General features: G+C 46.0%; 1 protein-coding gene across 1 annotated transcript in view; it reads right to left on the bottom strand.

Annotated features, from left to right (window-relative positions):
* The window catches only part of TEK (TEK receptor tyrosine kinase), a 48759-nt gene that overhangs the window by 12776 nt on the left and 9781 nt on the right, over positions 1-26202 (bottom strand). The window contains exons 2-14 of the mRNA XM_080987721.1: positions 22463-22774; positions 19286-19396; positions 18688-18840; positions 17021-17152; positions 15349-15489; positions 14367-14498; positions 12581-12735; positions 11547-11697; positions 9813-9968; positions 6780-6914; positions 4243-4536; positions 1585-1881; positions 754-920 (exon numbers count right to left, since the gene is read on the bottom strand). Of these exons, the coding sequence (XP_080843847.1) occupies positions 754-920; positions 1585-1881; positions 4243-4536; positions 6780-6914; positions 9813-9968; positions 11547-11697; positions 12581-12735; positions 14367-14498; positions 15349-15489; positions 17021-17152; positions 18688-18840; positions 19286-19396; positions 22463-22774 (2336 nt within the window). The remainder of the gene's footprint in view (positions 1-753; positions 921-1584; positions 1882-4242; positions 4537-6779; positions 6915-9812; positions 9969-11546; positions 11698-12580; positions 12736-14366; positions 14499-15348; positions 15490-17020; positions 17153-18687; positions 18841-19285; positions 19397-22462; positions 22775-26202) is intronic.

The raw sequence follows: 26202 nt of genomic DNA, 5'->3' as shown, positions 1-26202 counted from the left end.
GAAAGTAGGCACAGATTTTCCAGGGGGAATATGAACCTGCATTGCAGGATATAATCCTGTTATAGCTGGTTGCTTATATTATATCTGCATGAATTGGTATAATTCCTCCTAATTTTTACCAGGCACAGCCCACCCATCTGGTGATCTGGCAGTGGGTTTGGTTTTTGTAAAGTATCACCACTTAGGGTGACAATCAAGGTTTTAAGTAAGTTACAAGCAAAACCAATTTCGATACAGGAATGTTTAGGGGAGGGGAATAATCATTTCCCATTTTGGGAGTCCCGTGATGACAGTTCTGTGTGACACCTTTAAGATTAACCAGTTTGAAACGGGAAACGCTCATCAAACTGTATTTGAAAGGGGTAAAAGTATCCCTGACCGTTAGGTCCAGTTGCGAACGACTCTGGGGTTGCGGGCTCATCTCGCTCTATGGGCCGAGGGAGCTGGCGTCTGTCCGCAGATGGCTCTCGGGTCATGTGGCCAGCATGACCAGAGCAGTGCACGGAAACGCCATTTACATTCCCGCTGGAGTGGTACCTATTTATCTACTTGCACTATGTGCTTTCGAACTGCTAGGTTGGCAGGAGCTGGGACCGAGCAACGGGAGCTCACCCCATCGCAGGGATTTGAACCGCCAACCTTCTGATCAGCAAGCCCTAGGCTCTGTGGTTTAGACCACAGTGCCACCCACGTGTACTCTTCGCTTAATGCCTCATTCGCAGATCTATCCTCAAGGAAAACCAAAGGACATACAACCACGTTTTGGAAGGCCTGGGCCATTCGCCGCTGGAAGTTTGCACGCTTTAGCTGTAGCATGATGAAGAAGGCCAGCAGGATTGTCAGGCAGGTCATCCCTGCAGAGCCCAAGATAGCAATCAGTAGCATTCTCCCTCCTTTGTGCTCAAATGGAACTGTGGGAACTATATGCATTAAAATAAAACAAAAAAATCAAAAGAAGTTGAATTCAGCACCTAGTCGACAAATACTAGAACCCATATTTTACAGGCATAAAATCAAAGGCAGGGGAATATTTGTACGAGCTAATTAAAGCTAGATGCCTTTATGAAACCAGAGGGATGTAAGGGACTCACTCACATGCTTCAATGGACTTTAGGTTCTCTGGATCGTGGCCTATAATCCATTTTGGCAGAGGTGGGTCCTAATACGCATTCACCCTGACAGCATAATTTTCCTGTAGTGCTTTAACTTGTGTTTCTTACACCCTGTCCTTGTATCTAGTGCTGACAATGTTCTATTTCCAATTGGCTGCTCTAGAAAGCATTGGTACTGAGAGCATAACTGCAGACCACAGGCAGCAAAGTTTGATAAAAGTTCTGCAGAGCAGTTTCCCTCCATTCACATGAGTGAAGTTCTGCTCGTGGGAAATTGGGGTCTATAATGTCCTAATTATACATAAGCCACATACACACAAATGGCAAAACAACAGCAGTTAAAGCATCACCATGGAAATCCTATCAACCACAGAATGCATTTTGCAGCTTTTGCTGGGTCTCAATTCATTTGGAATAAACTTGCATAAACTTGCTCAGTGCATGAGATGCTCTGATCTCTGCTAAAACTAACCTTTCATTTCTGGGAGGGTTTTCAGTTCAGCTGAAAGATTATCGCTTGGCCCAACGTTGTTCTGTGCCCTTATCTGAACCACATATTCGGTGTTTGGTTCAAGACCCTTGAGGTGGTACTGGGTGACGGTAGTGTTTTTTATGGTGACATCGATGTGGTTGTGCTCTGTCTTGCCACGGCCTTTGTAGCTGAGGATGATGGAGGAGATGGAATGCCCCACCGCAGTCGACCAAGAGATGACAGCCGAGGAGTCGGTGACATTTATAATTGTGAAGTTATCAGGTGCAGGGGGCCGTTCTGGCAAAGAAACAAGCGTATTAGCTTCTGTCTCGCATCACTCTGCTCATCCACTACGAAAAGTCACGTGGAATTGTTTTCATCACTCACAATGAATCAGGATTTGAGCCGGACAGGATGGCATTGTGAGTTCAAAATTCGGCAACAACAAATAAAATAGTTAGCATAACAGAGCAATTGTATATAGTGGCACCTTGGTTCTCGAACGTAATTCTTTCCGGAAGACCGTTCGAGTTCTGAAACGTTTGAAAACCGAGGCGCAAAGGGCTGTCTGCAAATGCAATTGAGAAAATTGAAAAACACGCAGCAGAAGCCATTCAGCTTCTGAGGCACGTTCGAAAATGGAAGCATTTACTTCCGGGTTTTCGGCGTTCAGGTTCTGAAACGTTTGTCAACAGAGACGTTCAAGAACCGAGGTACCAGACTTATAAGTGGGACTTACTTCTGAGGAAGTGTGCATAGGATTGCAGCCAGGGGTGCTGACTCCCCCCCCCCATTGAGGGGGCCCGGAGTTGTGTGACATCATACACGTGACACCATGCACCCCTCTGAGCGTCCCACCCCTGGCTGGTGTGTGAGCGCTTCCCCCTGCATTGGGGGATGGGTATGCTCCCCCTCAATATTGGGGAGGCTCAGCCCCCTGCCCACAAATAATAATAATAATAATAATAATAATAATTTATTATTTATACCCCGCCCATCTGGCTGGGCTTCCCCGGCCACTCTGGGCAGCTTCCAAAAGAATATTAAAATACTATAATACATCAAACATTAAAAGCTTCCCGAAACAGGGCTGCCTTCAGATGTCTTCTAAAAGTCTGGTAGTTGTCGTTCTCTTTGACATCTGGTGGGAGGGTGTTCCACAGGGAAGGCGCCACTACCGAGAAGGCCCTCTGCCTGGTTCCCTGTAACAAATATTAAGGTGAGCGAAGCACCTTCTGCCCCCTATAGTTGCTGCCCCTGATTTCAGCCTGTTAAAATACTGTGAGCCCTAGCTTGCAAAATATTTTATTTTTATTTTTGGAGGGGTTGTTCTGCCATTTCTATTGATGCACTCCTTAATCCGCAGCCCCCTGAGCTGCATCTTACACCACGTTCTTCTCTTTAACTTTTAATGGATGCAGCATGTTCAACTGATGATTTCAGCAAGCACTCTGACACATCTTCAAGAACTTCATGTGGGATAATACCCCCCAAATGTTTTGCAGGTAAAGTGTTAGCCTGTTTCACATGTGGGCTAATGCAGAATTAGTCTGAAATGCAGAACCAGTTGTTCCAGGAAAGAAACCAGTTTCTCAGGAAATGCTTTTCAGGGGCAAAATAATAATAATAATGCAATAGCTCTACATTGTGTGTGGACTATGTAGACAAAAACAAGTGTACAGTCTCCATTGATTCTAGAATAAAATGCTTTGTAGATGCAAGCCCTACTAAGTAATTTTGTGAGCAGCTCTGGGACCTTCTTAAGCTAAAGAAAAGAGTTTTTAAAATGCTTTCGATAAATCAGTGTCTCTTTAAAAAACAACAACCGAAAACCCTCCTCCGCTGAGGTTTTGGCAGTATTTAAGCTGCATTGATTATTTAAGCTGTATTGATTGGTGGATTTTAAAGGCAGGTTAATAATGAACTAAAAGTACCTAAGAATCCTTTAATCAACTGACAGATTTAGAAGTTAGGGAATGGTATTGGCCCTGGTGAGGAAATATAATAATGAGCTCCGTGAATCCCTGAAATAAGTTTTCCTGGTGGAAATCAAGATACTTGAGCGTGAATGAAGTGAGGAGCATGAAATGCCTTTTGCTGCCACTAGGTGTCAGCAGGCACTCAGTTATTATGAGATCTCAGGGCTGTTCACAGCATAAAAATACAAGGGGGGGGGAACCCACAAAACATACATAATAAAAACAAAAACAAACCTATGACCTCCCTCTCCCCGCTTCCACAACACATTTTAAAAGGGTCTTGGGTGTAATCGACCCAAGGCCTGGTTGAAGAGGAACGGTGAGCCTCCCTGGGGAAAACATTCCACAAATGGGGAGCCACCACAGATTAGGCCCCGTTCTCGTGTTGCCACCCTCGGGACCTCACGTGGAGGAGACATACAAAGAAGGGCCTCAGAGGATGATTTCAGGGTCCAGGGAGGTTCCTATGGAAAGAGGCCGTCTTTGAGGTATGGCGGTCCTGAGCCGTTTGACCTCCCTGACCCATTGACCATTCTGGCTGAGGCTGATGGGAGCTGGAATCCATAACACCAGGAGTAAAGGAGGTTCCCCAGCCCTGGGGTGGACCATGCTGTACAAATTACAAATGAGGCCTGCTAGGTCATACAAAGTGGGCTTGTTAGACGCTCCCTTCACTCACGGTCACTGAAGGTCCACGCATCCAGATAGTCGCTCCATTCTCCTTCGGACTTGCTGTTCACACGGACTCTGCACTTGTAGTGGTGCCTGGGCTCTAGATTGTCGATGACCAGGGCGGACATGTTTCTCCCCAGCTGATGGGTCGGGGGGACACCCCCGTTCTTATCATCCACGCTCTTACATTCCACTTCGAGTTGGACGTCCTCTCCCACCGGCTGCCCCACCGGCTGCCAAGAAAAGGTCAGCGCCGTCGTGCCTTTAGGAACGAGGGAGAGGCCCCTTGGCGGAGGGAGGCCTTTAGAGAGTCGTGAGAAGGAATGTTAATGCCTCTGGAACCCCTCAGAGCAAAAGAAGAACCTGCCAAGATGATGCCAAGAGTCCTTTGTGGTCCGCCATCTTGTTCCCCACTATGGCCGCCCAGGGGTTTCCAGAAAGCACAGTAGCAAAGTGCGGAGGGCCTCCTCTGTGTCCCTAGTGTTTAGGCTCTGAGAGCCCATTGAACTATCATGGATATTTATTTAAGATAACCACCATTACCCACCACTACCCGGCCTCGGCCCAGTATACCTGAAGGAGCATCTCCGTCCCCATTGTCCATCCCAGACACTGAGGTCCCGCTCCGAGGGCCTTCTGGTGGTTCCCTCCCTGCGAGAAGTGAAGCTACAGGGAACCAGGCAGAGGGCCTTCTTGGTGGTGGTGCCTGCCCTGTGGAATGCCCTCCCTTCAGAGAGGGCATTCCTCTCTGTCAAGGAAATAATGCAGCTCATTGGTTAGTCTGGAGAATGCTCAACCACAAGCTAGTTTTGGATGACATTCTAAGCCAAGCCACGGGTCAGCTCTGTACAGCTGCAAAGTGATGAAGGAGGTGCAAAGTTATCACAATCTCCTCCCCAGGGAGATTTGGGCAACCAAAATGGTCAAAGGCCTGGAAACGATGCCTTATGAGGAACTAAGAGAGCTGGGCATGTTTAGCCTGGAGAAGAGGAGGTTAAGGGGTGATATGATAGCCATGTTCCAATATATAAAAGGATGTCACATAGAGGAGGGAGAAAGGTTGTTTTCTGCTGCTCCAGAGAAGCGGACACGGAGCAATGGAGCCAAACTACAAGAAAGAAGATTCCACCTAAACATTAGGAAGAACTTCCTGACAGTACGAGCTGTTTGACAGTGGAATTTGCTGCCAAGGAGTGTGGTGGAGTCTCCTTCTTTGGAGGTCTTTAAGCAGAGGCTTGACAACCATATGTCAGGAGTGCTCTGATGGTGTTTCCTGCTTGGCAGGGGGTTGGACTCGATGGCCCTTGTGGTCTCTTCCAACTCTATGATTCTATGATTCTATGATTCTATGATTCTAGGAGCTTGCACACCTGGATGATTTATTTATTTATTATTAGAATTTATACACCGCCCTATACCTGGAGGTCTCAGGGTGGTTCACAAATAAGATCACAATATATAAAATCAAATTAAAAACAACAACCCAATAAAAAAACCTCCAAAAGTGAGCCACATTCTAAAAGGGTATTGGATGTCAGTAAGATCAACCAAAGGACTAGTTAAAAAGGAATGTTTTTGCCTGGCGCCTAAAGGTGTATAGTGAAGGCGCCAGGCGAACTTCCCCAGGGAGAGCATCCCTTAGACGGGGAGCCACTGTAGAGAAGGCCCTGCTCTCGTGTTGCCACCCTCTGGACCTCTTGAGGAGGAGGCACACGAAGGTGGGCCTCGGAAGATGATCTCAGGGTCCGGGTAGGTTCATATGGAAAGAGGCGGTTCTTGAGGTATAGTGGTCCTGAGACGTTTAAGGCTTTTAAGGTCAAAACCAGTTTGACTTAGCATGATGCGCCACTAGGGCACAGTAACAGAGCTTGAGATTGTATACAATGTACTCTTTAATGGCTCTAATTCAAATTATTGTTATTTTTACTTTAAAAAGTAACAAAGCTTGATATTGTATACAATGTACTCTTTAATGGCTCTAATTCAAATTATTGTTATTTTTACTTTAAAAACATGCTCAATTTATCACTTTTAGATAAATACCTTTTCCACATGCAAATGGCTATGCACAGTGCTATTTTTCTAGAAAAAGGGGTGCCAGAGCTCACCATGAGCTTTCTCCCTTGTTCTCTCAGAATAGCAATTGCGCCCACCTGAGAGGTGCCAGAGCTGAGTTCCAGTGAGCTCTGGCTGAAAAAAAAGCAACTGGCTATACAGTGGTACCTTGGTTCTCGAACAGAATCCGTTCCGGACGTCTGTTCAACTCCTGGAACCATTCCAAAACCAAGGCATGGCTTCCGATTGGCTGCAGGAGCTTCCTGCACTCAATTCAAAGCCACGGCGGACGTTTGGCTTCCAAAAAACGTTCACAAACCGGAACACTCACTTCCGGATTTGCGGAATTCGGAAGCCGATTTGTTCAGCAACTGAGCCATTCGGGAACCAAGATACCACTGTACATGCACACAAGGTAGCCACAGGTAGGAAGACAGTTGTAAGATAGTGAGCATCCCCTTTGTGAAAAAGTTCTGAAGACCTGCATACCAACAGCAGCTGTAGTGAAACTGGCCTCTGGCCCAGGATGCCCGACGCCCTTTTCTCCTCTGCGAGTCAGCCGGACACAGAAGGAATATTCTGTTTTGGGTTCCAGATCGCTTAACTTCCAGATCCTTTCAGTGACTGCATTTGAAAGGAGGAACAACAACAGAATTACACGCACTGCTAAGTGATAAGGGAAGATAGAGTTGTAAACAAACATACTTCTTTTGCTCAAAGGTTGCACAATGTTTACTGAGGTGCACGTGTTCTGGTTGGCTGTGTAGTTCTGAGGGAGTTTTCCTCTGTATGTTTGGTCAGATGTCTCCCTGCTACGTACAGGACCTGAACTAAGAAAGACAAAACCTCTTTGCTCCTTTCTTCTCAACTAGGTTGCTCAGTAAATTATTATTGGGACTTTTCTGTTTGGACTCTGCATTTTAAAGATTTTAATGCTTTGGGAAACAATGGAAAAACCTATTTGCCAGAGGTACGACTGGGGACACACCACAAACAGCGCCTTTGTGGGATTCAATACAAGCTTTGTGCTTTAATTGTAACCGTATTGAGACAATTTTTGATATATTGTGATGAATAAAGATATAATACGGAGGAGGAGGAGAGGGAGAGGGAGAGGGAGAGGGAGAGGGAGAGCTTGGACTTGATATTCCACCTTTCACTCCCCTTAAGGAGTCTCAAAGCGGCTAACAATCTCCTTTCCCTTCCTCCTCCACAACAAACACTCTGTGAGGTGAGTGAGTCTGAGAGACTTCAGAGCCCAAGGTCACCCAGCAGCTGCATGTGGAGGAGCGGGGAAGCGAACCCGGTTCACCAGATTACGAGTCCACTGCTCTTAACCACTACACCACACTGCCTTTGACTCTCTCTCTCTCTCTAACAAACAACAGCACCCCGACCTGAATTCGGCAGAACACAGCAGAACACAGCATGATGTTGGCATACCCCCGCGGTGTCTGCATAATAATAATAATAATAATAATAATAATTTATTATTTGTACCCCGCCCATCTGGCTGGGTTTCCCCAGCCACTCTGGGCTGCTTCCATAGAAACCAAAAAACACTAAAATATCATACATTAAAAACTTCCCTGAACAGGGCTGCCTTAAGATGTCTTCTGAATGTCAGGTAGTTGTTTATCGTTTTGACATCTGATGGGAGGGCGTTCCACAGGGCGGGTGCCACTACCGAAAAGGCCCTCTACCTGGTTCCATGTAGCTTTGCTTCTCGCAATGAGGGAACCGCCAGAAGGCCCTCGGCGCTGGACCTCAGCGTCCAGGCAGAACAATGGGGGTGGAGACGCTCCTTCAGGTATACTGGGCCGAGGCCGTTTAGGGCTTTAAAGGTCAACACCAGCACTTTTAATTGTGCTCGGAAACGTACTGGGAGCCAATGTAGGTCTTTCAAGACCGGTGTTATGTGGTCTTGGCGGCCGCCCCCAGTCACCAGTCTAGCTGCCGCATTCTGGATTAGCTGTAGTTTCCGAGTCACCTTCAAAGGTAGCCCCACGTAGAGCGCATTGCAGTAGTCCAAGCGGGAGATAACTAGAGCATGCACCACTCTGGCGAGACAGTCCGCGGGCAGGTAGGGTCAACTTCAATCCATTAGCCGCCATCCATCCTCCAACCGCCTCCATCCTCCATCCAACCGCATGTCCCCCCGACATACGCGAGTGATGTCAGCACACCACAGGGCATGCTGACGCCATGCACGCATGCTGCAGGGCATGCGCACACAGCGGGGTCGCGTGGCACGGCCCCAAGGCAACCTCAACCAAGGCAAGGCAGCGCATCAACTGCGAGCATTCTGCTAAACACAAACAGTGTACCGACGTGTGATGCTAACCATTGGCCCACCACCCGAACCAGGTTTAACTGCATCAGCATTTAAACACTGCAAAGCCCATATCAGTGGAATAATAATAATAATAATAATAATAATTATTATTATTATTATTATTATTTATTTATACCCCACCCATCAGGGACGCGGGTGGCGCTGTGGGTTAAACCACAGAACCTAGGACTTGCCGATCAGAAGGTCGGTGGTTCGAATCCCCGCAATGGGGTGAACTCCCGTTGCTCGGTCCCTGCTCCTGCCAACCTAGCAGTTTGAAAGCACATCAAAGTGCAAGTAGATAAATAGGTACTGCTCTGGCGGGAAGGTAAACGGCGTTTCCATGCGCTGATCTGGTTTGCCAGAAGCAGCTTAGTCATGCTGGCCACATGACCCGGAAGCTGTATGCCGGCTCCCTCGGCCAATAAAGTGGGATGAGCGCCGCAACCCCAGAGTTGGTCACGACTGGACCTAATGGTCAGGGGTCCCTTTACCCTTTACCTTTACCCTGGCCATCTGGCTGGGTTTCCTTCCAACAAAACACTAAAATACAATAACCTATTAATAACCTAAACAGGGCTGCCTTCAGATGTCTTCTAAAAGTTTGGCAGTTGTTTTTCTCTTTGACATCTGATGGGAGGGCATTCCACAGGGCGGGTGCCACTACCAAGAAGGCCCTCTGCCTGGTTCCCTGTAGCTTTGCTTCTCGCAGTGAGGGAACTGCCAGAAGGCCCTCGGTGCTGGACCTCAGTGTCCGGGCAGAACGATGGAGGTGGAGACGCTCCTTCAGGTATACTGGACCGAGGCCGTTTAGGTAGACCACTGCCATGGCTTTCCCTAAAGAATCCTGGGAATTGTAGGCTGGTGAGGGGCTGAAGAACCTCTGCTAATATTCTCCCTCATGGAACTGTAAGAAGAACTTTGATGGATCAGTGTCTTGTCTTCAGTGGTCAAACAGATGATTTTGGAAAGCTCACAAGCAGGAAATGAGTGCCCTAACCTCCGTTCCAGTTTTTGTGGGGGACCACAACTGGTGGCTGAAGACAGGATCCTGGAAGTAGCAAGCAGCCATGATGATCAGAAGCTACTGACCAAAGTGTCCAGATTGTTTGGGGGGAAATAAAATGATGGTAGCACCTACATGTGGCCTATATGAGGAAGCAGAAACTCTTGTGATAAACACTTACCTTCCAAGGTCTTCCACTGAAATTTGGCGGTTTTGTAGAGAAGCTGCGTTGACACAATCGGTCCATCCCCGCTATATATATCAGCATTTGTATCAATGAGGAGAAAATTATGTCCTCTTTCGACCAGTGTTGGAGCTTTCTGAGGCATGGGAAGAACTGGTCAAGAAGATGAATTGTTTAATAACAGCAAAAATAGTAATGAAGATTTTTTTTGTCTCCTGAATTATCAGGAGGCATGCAATGGATCAATACGATTATTATATTTATTCTGTTGCTCTGCCTTGTAGGGAGTAATCCTCAGGTGAGTTTGTCCTGATACATCCTTTCAGAATGTGAGCCCCTAATATGGAATCTACAGAAACCTGTTATTCATACATTGCAAGGCAGAGTGATTAGTTTCCAAATCAGAAACAGTAACTTATGAAACAGCTCTTGAAACGGGTGACATTAGAGAGCAGTGGAGACTGGTCTATAGTTGGCTCTGCCTCTCTTTGGCTCTGTCGCCACCTACTGTTGACCTCCTGCCTTACACCCAACAGACATCAGCCACCACGGATAAGAGACCTCTCTGATTTCAAGCACCAGGTTTGGTGATGCATTTTAGGGTGTGCTCGATTTCGGTCACGTGACTAATGCCACCACAGCTAAGAGACCGAGTCATTTACTTCCCATTGGCCATCATGGCCGAATTGATTGCCCATCCTCCTTTTCAGGCAAGATTCTCCTCCCTCTGTCTCCCCATTTCCTTTCTCATACTCATCTCATTTTTCTCTCCAAACAAAATCAGGTCTCCCTACAGTTGATGGGACTCCCTGACAGCCATCCTCTCCGTGTCGTTTGGTCTAAAGCTATCGTTCTTTTCTAACTCAAAACTGTACTCAAGTCAACATTGGGTGACTGTTGTTGATCTTCGTTGCCAGTGACTCATTTTGTCCTCCTGTTATGCAGGCAAGACTCAAAGGGCCTTTAAGATCTGTGGACATTTACATCTGTCAGATTTAGCTGACTGCTTTCTCAGTACTTTGGTTTCCTTGACAACTGAAATTATTTTCAGAGGCCTCTGCTTCTGGGCATTCTCATTAGTATGGGAAACCAAGCACCAAAGTCATATACTGTTTGCCAGACTGGATTCTGGGGGAAATTCCTCCCTCTTCTTTGAGGGCATTTTCTACTTCAAATCAACATTTCAGCAAAACTCATGACTTGCCCTCAGAGGAACTACACCTGACTCTTGAGGGTGTATCACCGTTGAATATCAACGAAGATTTACCAATCCATTAATTAATGCGTGCCTATTGCAATCAATGATGGGATGCGGGTGGCGCTGTGGTCTAAACCACTAAGACTAGGGCTTGCCGATCGGAAGGTCGGTGGTTCGAATCCCCGCAACGGGGTAGGCTCCTGTTGCTCGGTCCCAGCTCCTGCCAACCTAGCAGTTCGAAAGCACATCAAAGTGCAAGTAGGGAAGGCACTGCTCTGGTTTCGCCAGAAGCGGCTTAGTCATGCTGGCCACATGACCCGGAAAAACTGTCTGCGGACAAATGTCGGCTCCCTCAGCCAGTAAAGCGAGATGAGCGCCGCAACCCCAGAGTCGTTCGCGACTGGACTTAACTGTCAGGGGTCCTTTACCTTTTTATTCCAATCAACATCATTTAAATGCACACTTAGGCCGCGCTGATTTGGGTGAGATATTTTGGTGTAGTCAAGTCTGAAGTCTTAAAGGTTATCAGTTACCTTTAACTGTGACTTGGAAAGGTTGTTCCACCATGCCCGCCACTGTCTCAACAATGTAGACCCACGTTCCAGAATCAGAAGGCTGGACTTTTTCAACATGAAATGTGGCTTCTGTAACTTCTGACTGGTTTCTGTTTGCCACTTGCGTAGGCTAAAACAGGAAACAATAGAAACAAATTATTTAGAGAGCCAGTGTGGTGTAGTGGTTATGAGCAGTAGTCTTGTAATCTGGCGAACCGGGTTCGCTTCCCCGCTCCTCCACATGCAGCTGCTAGGTGACCTTGGGCCAGTCACACTTCTCTGAAGTCTCTCAGCCCCACTCACCTCACAGAGTGTTTGTTGTGGGGGAGGAAGGGAAAGGAGAATGTTAGCCGCTTTGAGACTCCTTTGGGTAGTGACAAAGCAGGATATCAAATCCAAACTCTTCTTCTCTTCTTCTTCTTCTTAAATTAAACATGTGCAGACCTCACTCATAACAGTTCACTGGATTTACTGAAACCTCTTTCTTTTTTCTTCTTTTTTTGCCTTCCTTGACATTCCTTAGATATTTTGACCAAGCAGGTTGCTCCAAAAATTCACCTAGAAATTTCATTAGGTGAATTTTGCTGCTGTTCAAATTGGTTTCATCCTATTTTGGGGTGGGGGTGGGGTGGGAAGTGTCATTCAAAAGCAAATGGAGCCTTTGAATGTTGCATATCAGCCGAGGGCTTAGTAATGCACTTAAAAGGATATCTTGTTTATTTGGTCACAGCATCTGAGGAATCACTATGCTGCAGGATAGGGCTACCACACTTTTAATAGTTACATCTGCTGAAATCCTCTTTTCCATGCAGTTATTAAAAGTGCAGGATGAGCTTTTATTTTTATTATGTATTTTGTGTTTTTTTATATAGTAATTTTATGTTGTGAACCACCCTAAGCTCTATGGGTATAGGGCAGTACACTAATAAATAATAATAATAATAATAATAATAATAATAATAATAATATACAGCTCCTGCACACTCAAAAGAGGGAACTGATCAGCAACTTACCTTAAGGACCGTCCCATCTTTTTTTATTAGTTTAATTTCTTCTTTTGTAGGAAGTGGCTTGCCGGTAGCTATGCAGCTAGATTTGAACTCCGAACCGGCGTTGAGCTCCACAGCACCGGGCAAGTTCTTTATCTCAGGTGATTCATCTGCTGCACCTGTGTGTGAGGGAGATAAAAGAATTTACAGCATGCTATGTAGGTTGTTCATTCTCGCCAGAGATAGAAGGGATCTGGCCTGGTATTCCTGGCTCAGTTTGGGAAAAAACACACTATCCTATTTGCAACCAGGAAGCTAAGAAACCAGGGTTGATAGGTTTAATTGGATTAATCAACTTATGATAGCAGACCCTCCAAGTGTCCCTATTTTCCAGGGACAGTCCCAGATTTACAGAAGCCATCCAAGTTTCTGATTTGATCTCAGAGTATCCTACTTTTCCTTAGGATGTCCCTATTTTCATCAGAGAAATGTTGGAGGGTATGGAGTTATGCAACCCACAAGCCAAGGAAATACAACTTTTAGAAGACATCTGAAGGCAACCCTGTATAGGGAAGATTTTAAAAAATGTTTTATTATGTTTTTATATACGTTGAAGAAGGGCCGCGGGTGGTGCTGTGGGTTAAACCACAGAGCCTAGGACTTGCCGATCAGAAGGTCGGCGGTTCGAATCGCTGCAACAGGGTGAGCTCCCGTTGCTCGGTCCCTGCTCCTGCCAACCTAGCAGTTCGAAAGCACGTCAAAGTACAAGTAGCTAAATAGGTACCGCTCCGGCGGGAAGGTAAACGGCATTTCCGTGCACTGCTCTGGGTCACCAGAAGTGGCTTAGTCATGCTTGCCACATGACCCGGAAGCTGTATGCCAGCTCCCTCGGCCAGTAAAACAAGATGAGCGCCACAAGCCCAGAGTCGGCCACGACTGGACCTAACGGTCAGGAGTCCCTTTTACTATATACGTTGGAAGCTGTCCAGAGTGGCTGGGGCAACCCAGTCAGATGGGTGGGGTATTAATAATAATAATAATAATAATAATAATAATAAATTGTCTAGGATGTCCCTATTGGAGAGTACAGAGTTATGCAAACCCCGAGCTGAAGAGATAACTAACTATATAACCTTTAGAAGACATCCAAAGGCAGCCCTGTATTGAGAAGTTTTTAACGTTTAATGTTTTATTACGTTTTTATATACAGTGGTACCTCGCAAGACAAAAAACTCACTAGATGAAAGGGTTTATTGTTTTTTGAGCTGCTTCGCAAGACGATTTTCGCTATGGGCTTGCTTCGCAAGACGGAAACGTCTTGCAAGTTTGTTTCCTTTTTCTTAACACCGTTAATACAGTTGCGACTTGACTTCGAGGAGCAACTCATAGAACACGGTGTGGTAGCCTTTTTTGAGGTTTTTAAAGACTTTGGTGATTTTTGAAGCTTTTCCAAAACTTTCCTGACACCGTGCTTCGCAAGATGAAAAAAATCGCAAGATGACAAAACTCGCGGAACGAATTGATTTCGTCTTGCAAGGCACCACTGTATGTTGGAAGCCACCCAGAGTGGCTGGAGCAACCCAGTCAGGTGAATGGGGTATAAATAATAAAATTATTATTATTGTTGTTGTTATTATTGACTAGTCTAGGACATCCCTATTTTCATTGGAGAAATGCTGGAGGCTATTAGCATGTTCTCTGCCACTGAGCTACGGCAAGCAAGTCTTGGCAAAAAAAGAGACAGAGATTAACAACCTTTGTACGAAGCACAAAAGACTTTTGTTGCACTACAGTGTTACCTTTGCTTTACCTTCTTTTTCACATTCCAGACCGTGCCAACCCACGTGGCAGATGCAGCCCTTAAAGCTGTCGCACGTTCCCCGGTTGCTGCAGCCGTTGCACTTGACTTTGCAGTCGGGCCCATAAAAACCGGGCTTACAACCTGCAAGAACACACAGGCGGGATAAGAGTTAACTGTGTGGCATCAGATACAAGGATCGTTCTGGATTTCATGAATCAGGTGACTGCGTCAGCTTGTTAGAGTTATCTGCTTTGAGTATTTCTGTGTGTACTGGGGACGCGGGTGGTGCTATGGTCTAAACCACTGAGCCTCTTGGATTTGCTGATCAGAAGATCGGTGGTTTGAATCCCCGCGATGGTTGAGCTCCCATTGCTCTGTCCCAGCTCCTGCCAACCTAGCAGTTTGAAAGCACACCAGTGCAAGTAGATAAATAGGTACTGTTGTGGCGGGAAGGTAAATGGTGTTACTGTGTCCTGTTGCGCCAGAAGCAGTTTAGTCCTGCTGGCCACATGACCTGGAAAGCTGTCTGTGGACAAATGCCTGCTCCCTTGGACTGAAAGCGAGATGAGCGCATTGGATCAAATCTATGCTTCCAGGTGCCATAAGAAAGCTGCAGAGATAGCGCAGGATAGTGTGCACCCTGGAAATGATCTCTTTCAGCTTCTGTGTTCTGGAAGAAGGTACAGGGTTATAAAGACTAGGACTAGCCGCCTGAGAAACAGTTTCTATTCAAATGCGATTTTGGTTTTAAACGCAGTGTAAGGTAGTCTCTATGGGAGTATATTGTATTTAATTATGGGGTATCAGAGTTTTTAGAGGGCTAACTGGGATGAGATAGCTGGGACAGCAGGCTTGTTGGTTTCTGAATGTCTGACAAACAAACCTAGCAATCTGGCCCACAGTCTGTTTTTAAGTGACTTTTGTCCCTCCCACTGCCCCCCCTCACAACACCTTCACACATCACCAGTGTAAAGCGTGTATATGATTTTACCTTCATCACACTGCAGTCCGTTCCATCCTGAGGCACATGAACAGCCGTATGGGTCAGGCAGGCAAAACATAAAAGATTTGCAACCTGACTTTTCTTTACAGCTCTCTTGGCAAGCCTTGCCAAATTTGTTTTCTCCACAAGCTGTAAATGGAGAAGAAAAGTGTCAGACCAATGAAGTATCCCTCTTATGACTCTGCAAGGTAAGTTATAAATCCTGCCCCCTTCTTTATTGAAATTCTGGTCTTCCTGATTTCTGATTTTCCCAGTCATTTTCGCCATCTCCACAAAGCCCATCAGTTTGGTCTGCCATTCCTCTCTGGCGGGAACTTGGTCTTGCTTCCAACTCTGGGCTAACTGGCTTGTTTCTTCATAGCACATGGGGCCAGTTCAATACATTTTGGCGCCTGAGACGAACACCAAAATGGTGCCCGCTTCCCTCCCCAACCAGAGAAGAGAGGGCAAGTAGAGATCTACATCAGGAACAAGGGTGGAACAAAGATCTACATCACAAACAAAGCAGGAATAAGGATCTACATTGGGTACAAAATGGCGGGAGGAGACTCAGATTTGTCAAGAGGCCACTGCAGAGCAGTCATGGTGGCCAATGTGGCAGCTGATCTGGCCTCCAAGGCATACGCCACAGCAGCAGGCAATGCATTCCTCAGAGGCTGGATCTGCTGCCCCGTGAACCCTGCCGCCTGAGGCACTTGCCTCACCTTGCCTCATGGGTGGGCCGGCCCTGACTGTGCACCACAGGTAGGAGAGGGGCAGATTCAACTGAGCAGCATGCACCAGTTCACTGCTGCTTCACGGTAAGGACAGTTTACGGTTTACCATGACGCGCAAACTAGGCGAATGCATGAATGAAATGTGGAACTCAGTAACACATAACAAACACTTTGTCAAGCAGAGGCATGACCAGGCGTAGGCAAACTCGGCCCTCCAGATGTTTTGGGGCTACAATTCCCATCATCCCTGACTACTGGTCCTGTTAGCTAGGGATGATGGGAATTGTAGGCCAAAAACATCTGGAGGGCCGAGTTTGCCTATGCCTGGTCATGAACATTTGGAACGGCTGAAGGTTAACGTTCTACCTGTTGGAAAAAAATGTATTGTACAGTGGTACCTTGGTTCTCAAACACCTTGGTACTCAAACAACTTGGAACCCAAACACTGCAAACCCGGAAGTGTTCCGGTTTGCAAACTTTTTTTGGAAGCAGAACGCGCTCCGTTTTGAGTGCCACACTTCCATTTTGAGTGTTACACTGAGGCCTGTTTGTTTTTGCTATTTATTTTGTGTTTCTGTTTTTGCGGCTCTTTTTGTTTTGTTTTCGTGACTGTGTGGAACCCAGTTCAGCTACTGATGGATTGACTGTGTGGCTGCAGTACATCGCTTATTGCTTTCATTTTACGGATCAATGGTCTCGTATGGATAGTAAAATTCATGTTAAACTGCTGTTTAAGGGGTTGTTTTTAAAAAGTCTGGAAAGGATTAAACCGTTTTGCCTAACTTTCTATGGGAAAGCGCACCTTGGGTTTGGAATGCTTTGGCTTTGGAACAGACTTACGGAATGGATTAAGCTTGAGAACCAAGGTGCCACTGTACTTTTAAGAAAGGAAGATTTTATCTGCCGCATATGCTTTCATTTTTGAATGTTTCGATGTCTCTTACCCTTTTCGCACGTTTTCCCCATGAATCCAGGGGGGCAAATGCACTCCCCAGTATCTTCATGGCAGATGCCGTTGTTCTTGCACTCTGGACAGTGAGAGCTACAGTCGGGTCCCCATTTCTGAGATGCACACCCTTCGTGGAAAAGTGTAAGAATCAGTGAGCGAAATAATACCGAGATCCTGAGCCAAATACAGCGCTCTGTATGTGTTTGTGGTTTTTTTAACAGGTGTCTCATGTAAAAGCTTCTACAACAACTCCCAAGTATGAGCTACTCTGTTACCTCCTCTGCTAGGAGTGCTTTTAAATGTGTTTTAAATTTATGGTGTTGATGTGTTCGGAGATCAACCCCGTTGTGTTCTGCTGTTTGTTTTTAAATATTGATTAAGCATTCAGAAAGAACAGTTCCTTACACGTATGTGCTTCCCCCCTTAAACATGTGTGACTTTGGGTCTATTGGGGGGGGGGGAATGGCATACAAATTGAAAGAACACATGAGAGAAAAAACCAGCAAGCATGGTTTTCCCCGTCCATTTAAACTTGGCCTTGTTGTATTCTAACTATCAGCTGTGCTTCCTCCGCTGCACGGTTTCGGTAAAAATGAAAAGAGAACTTTGACGTTTCAGCTTTTTTCTGCAAACCATCACTTGCTCCTTTGCCACGCAAGTTACAAAATCGGACCCACCTGTACCCTATTTCCCTCACCTGGCAGCGTACCAGTTCTACACCTCTCCAGCTCTCCATTTAAGAAAGATACATATAAAGATAAAGGTACCTCTGACCATTAGGTCCAGTCATGACCGACTCTGGGGTTGCGGTGCTCATCCTGCTTTATTGGCCGAGGGAGCCGGCTTACAGCTTCCGGGTCATATGGCCAGCATGACTAAGCCGCTTCTGGCGAACCAGAGCAGTGCACGGAAACACCGTTTACCTTCCCGCCGGAGCAGTACCTATTTATCTACTTGCACTTTGCCGTGTTTTTGAACTGCTAGGTTGGCAGGAGCAGGGACCGAGCAACGGGAGCTCACCCCGTCGCAGGGATTCGAACTGCCAACCTTCTGATTGGCAAGTCTTAGGCTCTGTGGTTTAACCCACAGCGCCAACCTACTACCATTATTACAAAGGCTATAGCAGCAGCTGGTGAATCAGCTATGCTAACTTTTATTCCCCCTTTCCCTTTAAATTCTGGGTTGTCGCTTCATCATTTTTACCTTGCTGTGTTTTTACTAGTATTTAACCAAATCGCCCTGGGATTCGGATCAGACGAAGGGAAGTTTAAAAGTCGAATTAAATTAATAAACATATAACTTTGCTCGTAACTAAATGTCAGCCCCGTTAATTTCAGAGGGTCTGCTCTAAGCACAACTAAGTCCTGATCCAACTCTTTGTGTAATAATAATAATAATAATAATATAATTTATTATTTATACCTCGCTTATTTGGCTGGGTTTCCCCAGCCACTCTGGGCAGCTCCCAACGGAATAATAATAATAATAAAACGATAAAACATCAAACATTAAAAACTTCCCTAAACAGGGTTGTTTTCAGATGTCTTCTAAAAGTCAGGTAGTTGTTTATTTCCTTGACATCTGATGGGAGGGCATTGCACAGGGCAGGCGCCACTACCAAGAAGGTAGTTTTAACTTAAGAAGAAGCGGATCAAATCTTACTTCTTACTATCAGCCTAGTATAAGCTGAAGTGAAGTGGCTTCCTCCTATGTATCTGACAGAGTACACCGCTGAATCTTGAGTCTGGTCATTCTGCAAGAACACATTTAGCACTTCTGGGACTTCGTGCCTGAGGACAGAAGATATGAAAGAACCTGTAGTGGAGAGAAGAGCCCATAAAAACATAACTGACGAGAAGATTGACGGAAGAAAAGGACTTGCCAGGTTAAAGGAGAGGAGTGAGGACTCTCTGAAGGACTTCAGGGTGCCTCATACCTCAAACACGAGACTTCCCATAAGATAAACTTTTCAAGAGCACATATTCAACTAGCAACAATTAAGATATCAAGAGAGATAAGAAGCACATTTCAGACACTTCTAACACATGCCTTTCTAACACATGCCTATGATGTGTGAGGTGGGCACTCATAATTCATCATTTTCAGTTCACATGCTCCTTCCCCACACCTGATGACACCTAAAGAACCCTTAATAAGAGGCCACCTAGGAGTCTTCTCAGATCATAGACTGAACCCTGCGTCATATCAACGCAGGTGCTCACGTGTTAACCATAAAAGCGGAAAAAAGGGACATAGATACCATTTTTATAGATAACTGCATCTTCTTCCTTAACAACCTTTCTGATGAAGGGAATGTCGACAGGTTCTCCGCGGTTTGTGGTAATGGTTAAAGCCACGGGAAGAAAGGTAGCTAAAATGAAAAAATAAAGGTGGTGGGGAAAAAAGGTTTGAATGAAATGTGGATTAGCTCTAATAAACTTTACCTCTTTGCTAGTCCTTCAGAACAGAAGGTGGAAATGTGATATACTGGGGGAGCAATCTAAATGTGAAAAGATGGGGCAACTCAATTCATAGCTTGCACTCTCTTTTGGAAACTCATATAAATCCTCCAGAAAGGGGGGGGGGCGGGGCGGAAGCATAACAACAATGAATACTTTGGCAATGGTCAGCAGAAAGGATAAACAAGTTTGTTGCAAATGATTCCACAAGCCAGAATTGCAGGGTTCATCCATGAAGGCTGTTTGGAGTTAGTTAGTTTTTTTAACAAAAAAAATACTTTGGAATAAAACATGTTTCTTTTTTGGCTTCCTTGAGTCCCACCCACCAACCCAGCCACCCCAAAGCCCTAGTCCTTTTGTAGGTGTTGTTTAGTTTATCTGCAAACTCTTGGGTTCACAGTATTGTTGGACTGGAAAGGAATCCACCTTCTTTAATGGGCTCTGTTCCAACGTATTTTTAGCTCGTGGCCTATATTTGAGTTAATTCATTAGTTTACAAATGGCCTGGAACTCACTATTCAGAGAGGAACAATAACTGGGCTTTGGAGCAGAGGCCTGTTTGCATCACATGTCGATTAGCATCTTGGCCAAGGATACAAAGGTTCCTTGAGGTATATACACAAGCACTTCCGCGCACAATGAAGTTTCACTGGAGTTGGGTTTCCCAACCATTACTCCTCCCCTTGCCTTGAAACGGTGGTCCCAAAACACCCCTGCTTGTTTCAGAAGCAGTTTCTTTGCTGCCTCCATATATTTCAAACACACCTGTTGTTATTGGAGGGACATGAATTGTTATCCACTCTGAGTAGCAGCTGTTCTCTGGGATAATGGGCAAAGATGCCTTTTTCCGTTACCACCAACTAGGGATGGGCACAGGTGTCAATTCTGGCCTCTCCCAGTTTTCTGTTCTCCCAGTCTTAAGCCTACACGTTTCTTCATCTGTGTCAGATGGCAATGGTGGTTGCTCGCAAGCAACCAGTCAGGACTCTGACCTGTCTTTTACAGGTTTTCTTTTGGTGCAAAGCTATTTACAGTGCAGAACCACAAGTTCATGTCTGCCTCAATCGCTAGCAGAATCCGGGAGTGGTCGTTTCTGGGTCCTCCCCCAACATAATAGCTTAGTCACCCCCAGCTTTTTCCTTCCTTTGCGTTTTACACCTCTGCGCAAGGTGGGCGACAGAAGAGGGGTGCTTCCCTCCTGGCTGGCTTGGCCAGGAGCGGTGCTGAGGCTCCCAGCAGCATCCTCTAGCCCTTTCCCCTCCTTTACCCCAGAGGTGTGACTTTCCCCACCCTCAGACTGACAAGGTGCGGCGCTGGGGCTCCCACCAGCATCCTCTGGTCCCTTCCCCTCTTCCCCACTGGAGGTGTGGCTTTCCCCACCACAGGAAGAGGAACTGCTTCGCAAGATTTTCGGAGGTTCCCTGTAACCCAACTGCCCCTCTGCTTCCCTTCCCTGTTCCGATGGCAGTCCCCTGACAATCAGTTTGTGATTTTCTTTTTTATTATCATATTTGCTCATCAACGAGCTGGAGGCAGATGTTTGGAACCATCGTGCGAGGAACCTGCAGAAGTATTCAGTGCTCCTCGCTGCCAATGTGATCCCAGCCTCTTGCAGAGCAGGATTACAAAGGGTGTGTGGATCTCCTTGTCCCTCATCACGGGAGCGCCCAAATAGGACTTTCCACACTTTGCAAACTTGGGATAAGCTGGCCTGGGTTTGGCTGACATGATGGGGCTAAATCAAATCAACGACATGTCACTTCCAAAGTACAATTAATTTACATTTTTTCTGCTGAACGGCCATGGGATGGACATATAACACAGAAGACTCTACTGGGGAGAAAACAGATGTGTGACAAATGGCCCCTGGAACACATGGCAAAATGTCTTTTTCAGGCTAGGAGAATGAGATCATTCTGAGGTTCTATTTTGGTCCTAAACATTAAGACATTCAGCTACACACACAATTCCTTGTCTGTTTCAAGAAAATTAACAAGGAAAGCTTTGTCTGCTCTGATAAAAAATCTGGAGGATGGGCTGGTGTCCTTTCGGGGGGGGAAAATATATAATTAATGTAGTATGCAGTCCATGCCGAAACATGCACAAAACTTTCAAAGGAGCTCAGAAACAAAGCATTTCATAATACTCCAATAACTGAAAAGGGTTTCCAGCTCCTTAGTTTTGTCAAGGGTTCCAGGAAATTTCAGAACTCTTCTACTTCAAAACTTTTAATTTATCACAGACCTTTGATGAGCTTGTGTTGATCACATCCATTTGCATAAGATTGCTAGCTCCCATAATTTAATGTCTAGGGATGACTCGGTCTAAAGATTTGTCTGGTCTTCCAATACTCAGGCTGTAATTCTTTGGCCACTTACCTGGGAGTAAGGCCCATTTGACTCAATTGAACTAATTTCTGAGTAGAGGAGGACTGTGTATTATCCATCTGATTTGCTCCAGGAAGGTCCCACTTTTCCTTAGGATGTCCCTATTTTCATTGGAGAAATGTTGGAGGGTACATCCTTCCCTGTCTCTCAGTCTCTCAGCCAAAAAGTTAAAGTTCAAAGTCTCGGTTTCTCTGTTTTAGAGGAGAACCTAGGTCTACCCCTCTTTGTTCAGATTGTTAGATGGTCCAGCACTGTTTCTAACTGGGTCCAGCAAATCTGAATATGCAAATTCAGGGAAATAAGCTTGCAGGAATATGCAGGTGCCCCATATGGGGATCAAACCTGCAACCTTGGTGTTACCAGCATCATGATCTAACCAACTGAGCTATGGGCTCGCAGTCAAGGCTAGGCCTCTAGCCCTTTATAAAATGCACCATTCCCAGGCCAAAGCTAAACTGGTGCTCTTCAAAAGTACCACGAGAAGCACCTTATCCTATTTAGAATTAATATTTGCCCGTGGGTAACTACTGCTATCTATTTAGAGTCTATTTTCAAGCATGACACACCTTTTTTTGCAAATGCATAAGGTACCTGTTTGTTGCATCTTCATCGTATGTACCCTCATCGCTTTCTCTTTGAATTTTCCTTCACAGAAATACGCTCCAATGCTTTCGCCGGATTTTTCCCTTGGCCATACCACTTTCTTCGCTGCCCCTCTCGCCTCGTCTTCAGCCACGGCCAGGGGGTACGGGTGCTGGCCCATCAAGGCCTCATAGTCTCTCCCAATGGTGATCGAGTCCCGAGAACGCCATCTTGAGGTGATGCAGGTCAGCGATGTCTCTGAATCAGCCACGGTAGGGAGGGAATTGATCAGTATCAAGTCAAATGCTCCTTCCACATTACCTGGCAAAGAAAGGGGAAAGTTTGTTATTAAATTTCAAAGCACAATCCGTTCTCTAACCAAGCTGCCAAACGGCTCCAATTCTGGCGAAACTTTCTTGAGAACATCACAGGTACTTGCCAATCAGCACTGTGCACAGCCGGCTTCTGCTGCAATGTCTATGTTAATTGAGGTTGTTTCTGGAGAGATCCTACTCTGCCCCAGCAAGGTATGTCAAGTGTGCTTCCAGCTAATATGTGATTTTGAATGCGCTGGGTAGTAAAGCATGTGATTACTCTTTGGTTTCACCTTTATGTTTAGAGTCAGCTGCACTCTGCATATGTGCAGTGGAACCTCCATAGGCCTACTAAGTTTGGTCACTAAGTTATAGAAGTAATGCGCTAAGATGCAGAATACGAAGAAAGCCAGGGTTTCCCATAGGTTTTTAACATGTGCACTTTGGCTCTCTATCAAAGGGAGCGGGGCACATTTATGTATCAGCGTTTTTCCACTAGGGTAGGATGAAGCACATTGAAACACACTTATACTGGCCACTCCCAATGAGATTGTCACAATCACACTCTTTGAACAGATAGCTATGCATTACCTAATGGACAAAGAAAGCCTTCGGAAAAGAACATGCATAGTCAATTAATATATTAATGCTTTCTACAGAAATGATCGCTGAAAGAAATGCCTCTCATCATACGTTAATGGAAATACTTCTTTTATTGAAGTCATGTCTCTTAAAGTCTTCTTTGCTGCTGGTTTATTCCTACTATTTACTAGCAATGAGGCAAATTCAGGATGGATTAGCAAATGAAAGGGGAAGATTCAATATATTTGCCCTTGTGGCATCTGAAAGGTAAAAGGTAAAACACCCCTGGATGGTTAAGTCCAGCCAAAGGTGACTGCGGGCTTGCGGGGCTCATCTCGCTTTCAGGCCGAGGGAGCCAGCGTTTGTCCACAGACAGCTTTCTGGGTCATGTGGCCAGCAGAACTAAACCACTTCTGACGCAATGGGACACTGATGGAAACCAGAGTGCACGGAAACGCCGTTTACCTTCCCACTGCAGTGGTACCTATTTATCTACTTCCACTGGTGTGCTTTTGAACTGCTAGGTTGGCAGGAGCTGTGACAGAGCCACGGGAGCGCTCACTCTGTCTCGGGGATTCAAACCGCCGACCTTCCAATCGGTTAGTCCGGCTGCTTCTGCTGCCGAGAGGGAGGTGTTCCAGCATGTGGCATTGCCTCTCTTCTTCCCTGCCCTCAGATGAGTGGCAACGATTTGGGGAGCTCCCCGGCTCCTGCTGCAGCTGGGGAGTTCCTGTGTGCCACATTGCCAGCTGGCTTTCCCTGCCCCCCAGGGATAAGTCGAGCTGCAACGATGTGAGGAGCGCCCTGGCACTCACCGAGCCTCTAAAATGAACCCTACAGTGTGCAAATGGTTCGTTGCAAGCACAGTTAACACCTCGTTAATGTAACTATAGTCCACCCTCCAATAAAACATTTCCTTCCTTTCTTACAGGGTTAATGTGCCCTTCTGAATTGCATCCCAGGCAAAAAAACCTTCAAGAGTTGAAACTTTCCCAATCATCGTATAGTCAAGCTGCAAAAAGCTAAAGCTGAAATACAGCGGTACCTCGGAAGTCGAACGGAATCTGTTCCGGAAGTCCATTCGATTTCCGAAATGTTCAGAAACCAAGGCACAGCTTCCAAGTGGATGCAGGAAGCTCCTGCAGCCAATCGGAAGCTGTGGAAGCCACGTCAGATATTCGGTTTGCAAAGAACGTTTGCAAACCGGTACAACTGTATATATTTGTGCACATGACACAGGTGTTTAGCAGGCAGCTGTTTTAACGCACTTCATGAAAATATATTGACCCCAGAGCACTGAAGTGCATTGTGGGTATGTCTCCTGCTCCAGACTCCACACTCTTAAAAAGCTTGCAACTTTAAATGCTCTAATGCCCGTGGGAAAGTTACCATCACTTTTGGAGGCTTCCAAGGCAGCATTCTTTCTTTAATACCTTGATTTCACTTCAGCCAGCTAGCAAGCTCAGACACGTCACTTGGTGTCCTACTCATTCATTTATCCCATATGTTTTGCACATTGGGATTTTATCAGGAACGTGGAGCAAAACGACCTGAATTCAGAACAAACCCACAGGGAGAGCTAGGAGACAACTGCCTGCAAAACGCTGAAGCTCCTCTGTGTCTCCTTCAAACAGACCTTTGATACCAGCTGTTCTTTCTGTCCTTTCACCTCTCTATGAAGACAACTTGCCACCTGCGGAATAAGGATTTGAATGAAAGGGTCCAACCACCTCCGTATCCTCCTACATTTCTCTGATGAAAATAGGGACATCCTAAGGAAAAGCGTGACATCCTGGGATCAAATCAGAAACCGGGGCGGCTTCTGTAAATCTGGGGCTGTTTCTGGAAAACAGGGACACTCGGAGGGTTTACACCTCAGCTTGATAATAATACTGGAATCACACTTGAGATCATGCCACAGCTACACATCTTACCTGATCAGACAATTTTATGAGGTAAAAGGTTAAGTCCAGTCAAAGGTGACTATGGGGTTGTGGCGCTCATCTCACTTTCAGGCCGAGGGAGCCGGCGTTTGTCAACTGACAGCTTTCCGGGTCATGTGGCCAGCAGGACTAAACCACTTCTGGCGCAACGGGACACCGCGACGGAAACCAGAGCGCACGGAAACGCTGTTTACCTTCCTGCCACAGTGGTACCTATTTATCTACTTGCACTGGTGTGCTTTTGAACTGCTAGGTTGGCAGGAACTGGGACAGAGCAATGGGAGCTCACCCTGTCACAGGGATTCGAACCGCCAACCTTCCAATCAGCAAGCCCAAGAGGCTCAGTGGTTTAGACCACAGTGCCACCAGTGTCCCTTTTTATGAGGCACACACACACACAATATACCTTGTCCTTGTAAATCCAGTTCACTGAATACCTAGATTCAAGGCCATTATCCAGTTTTAGAACTTTGATCTTGATCCTCTTGTCAGGGTTCCACGTTCCACGCATATTGTGGCGCTATATGAAAACCACTTGCTTCTCCAAGTATAATTTGCCACTCTTACTGCCTTCCAGTTCCAGAACACACGACGATGTCCCCCACCCAAAGAGATTGCTGACTTCGTTTCTGTCTTGTTACGTCCACATGTTCTGCTCACTTCCTAGGAAGTACCGTATTTGGGATTAGTGGAGCTGAGGCATTCGGTCACAGAAAACCTGGCCGATTGATTCACACACCAGTTCACTATGTCGGCAGACCAAATGAAGAGAACCATGCCTATGCCCCTCTATTTGAATACCAGGGACAAACTGCCAATGCTTGGTCAAGCAGTATTCCCTTTTTATAATGGAGAGCATTGCCCATAGTTCACCAATTTGCCTCCAGTGTGAAAATAGCTTAAGCTCAGA

Source organism: Podarcis pityusensis (genome assembly GCF_964106645.2).
Source record: "Podarcis pityusensis genome assembly, chromosome: 17".
Classification (NCBI taxonomy): domain Eukaryota; kingdom Metazoa; phylum Chordata; class Lepidosauria; order Squamata; family Lacertidae; genus Podarcis; species Podarcis pityusensis.
The sequence above is the reverse complement of the archived record's forward strand: the minus strand, read 5'-3'. Positions and strand labels throughout refer to the sequence as shown.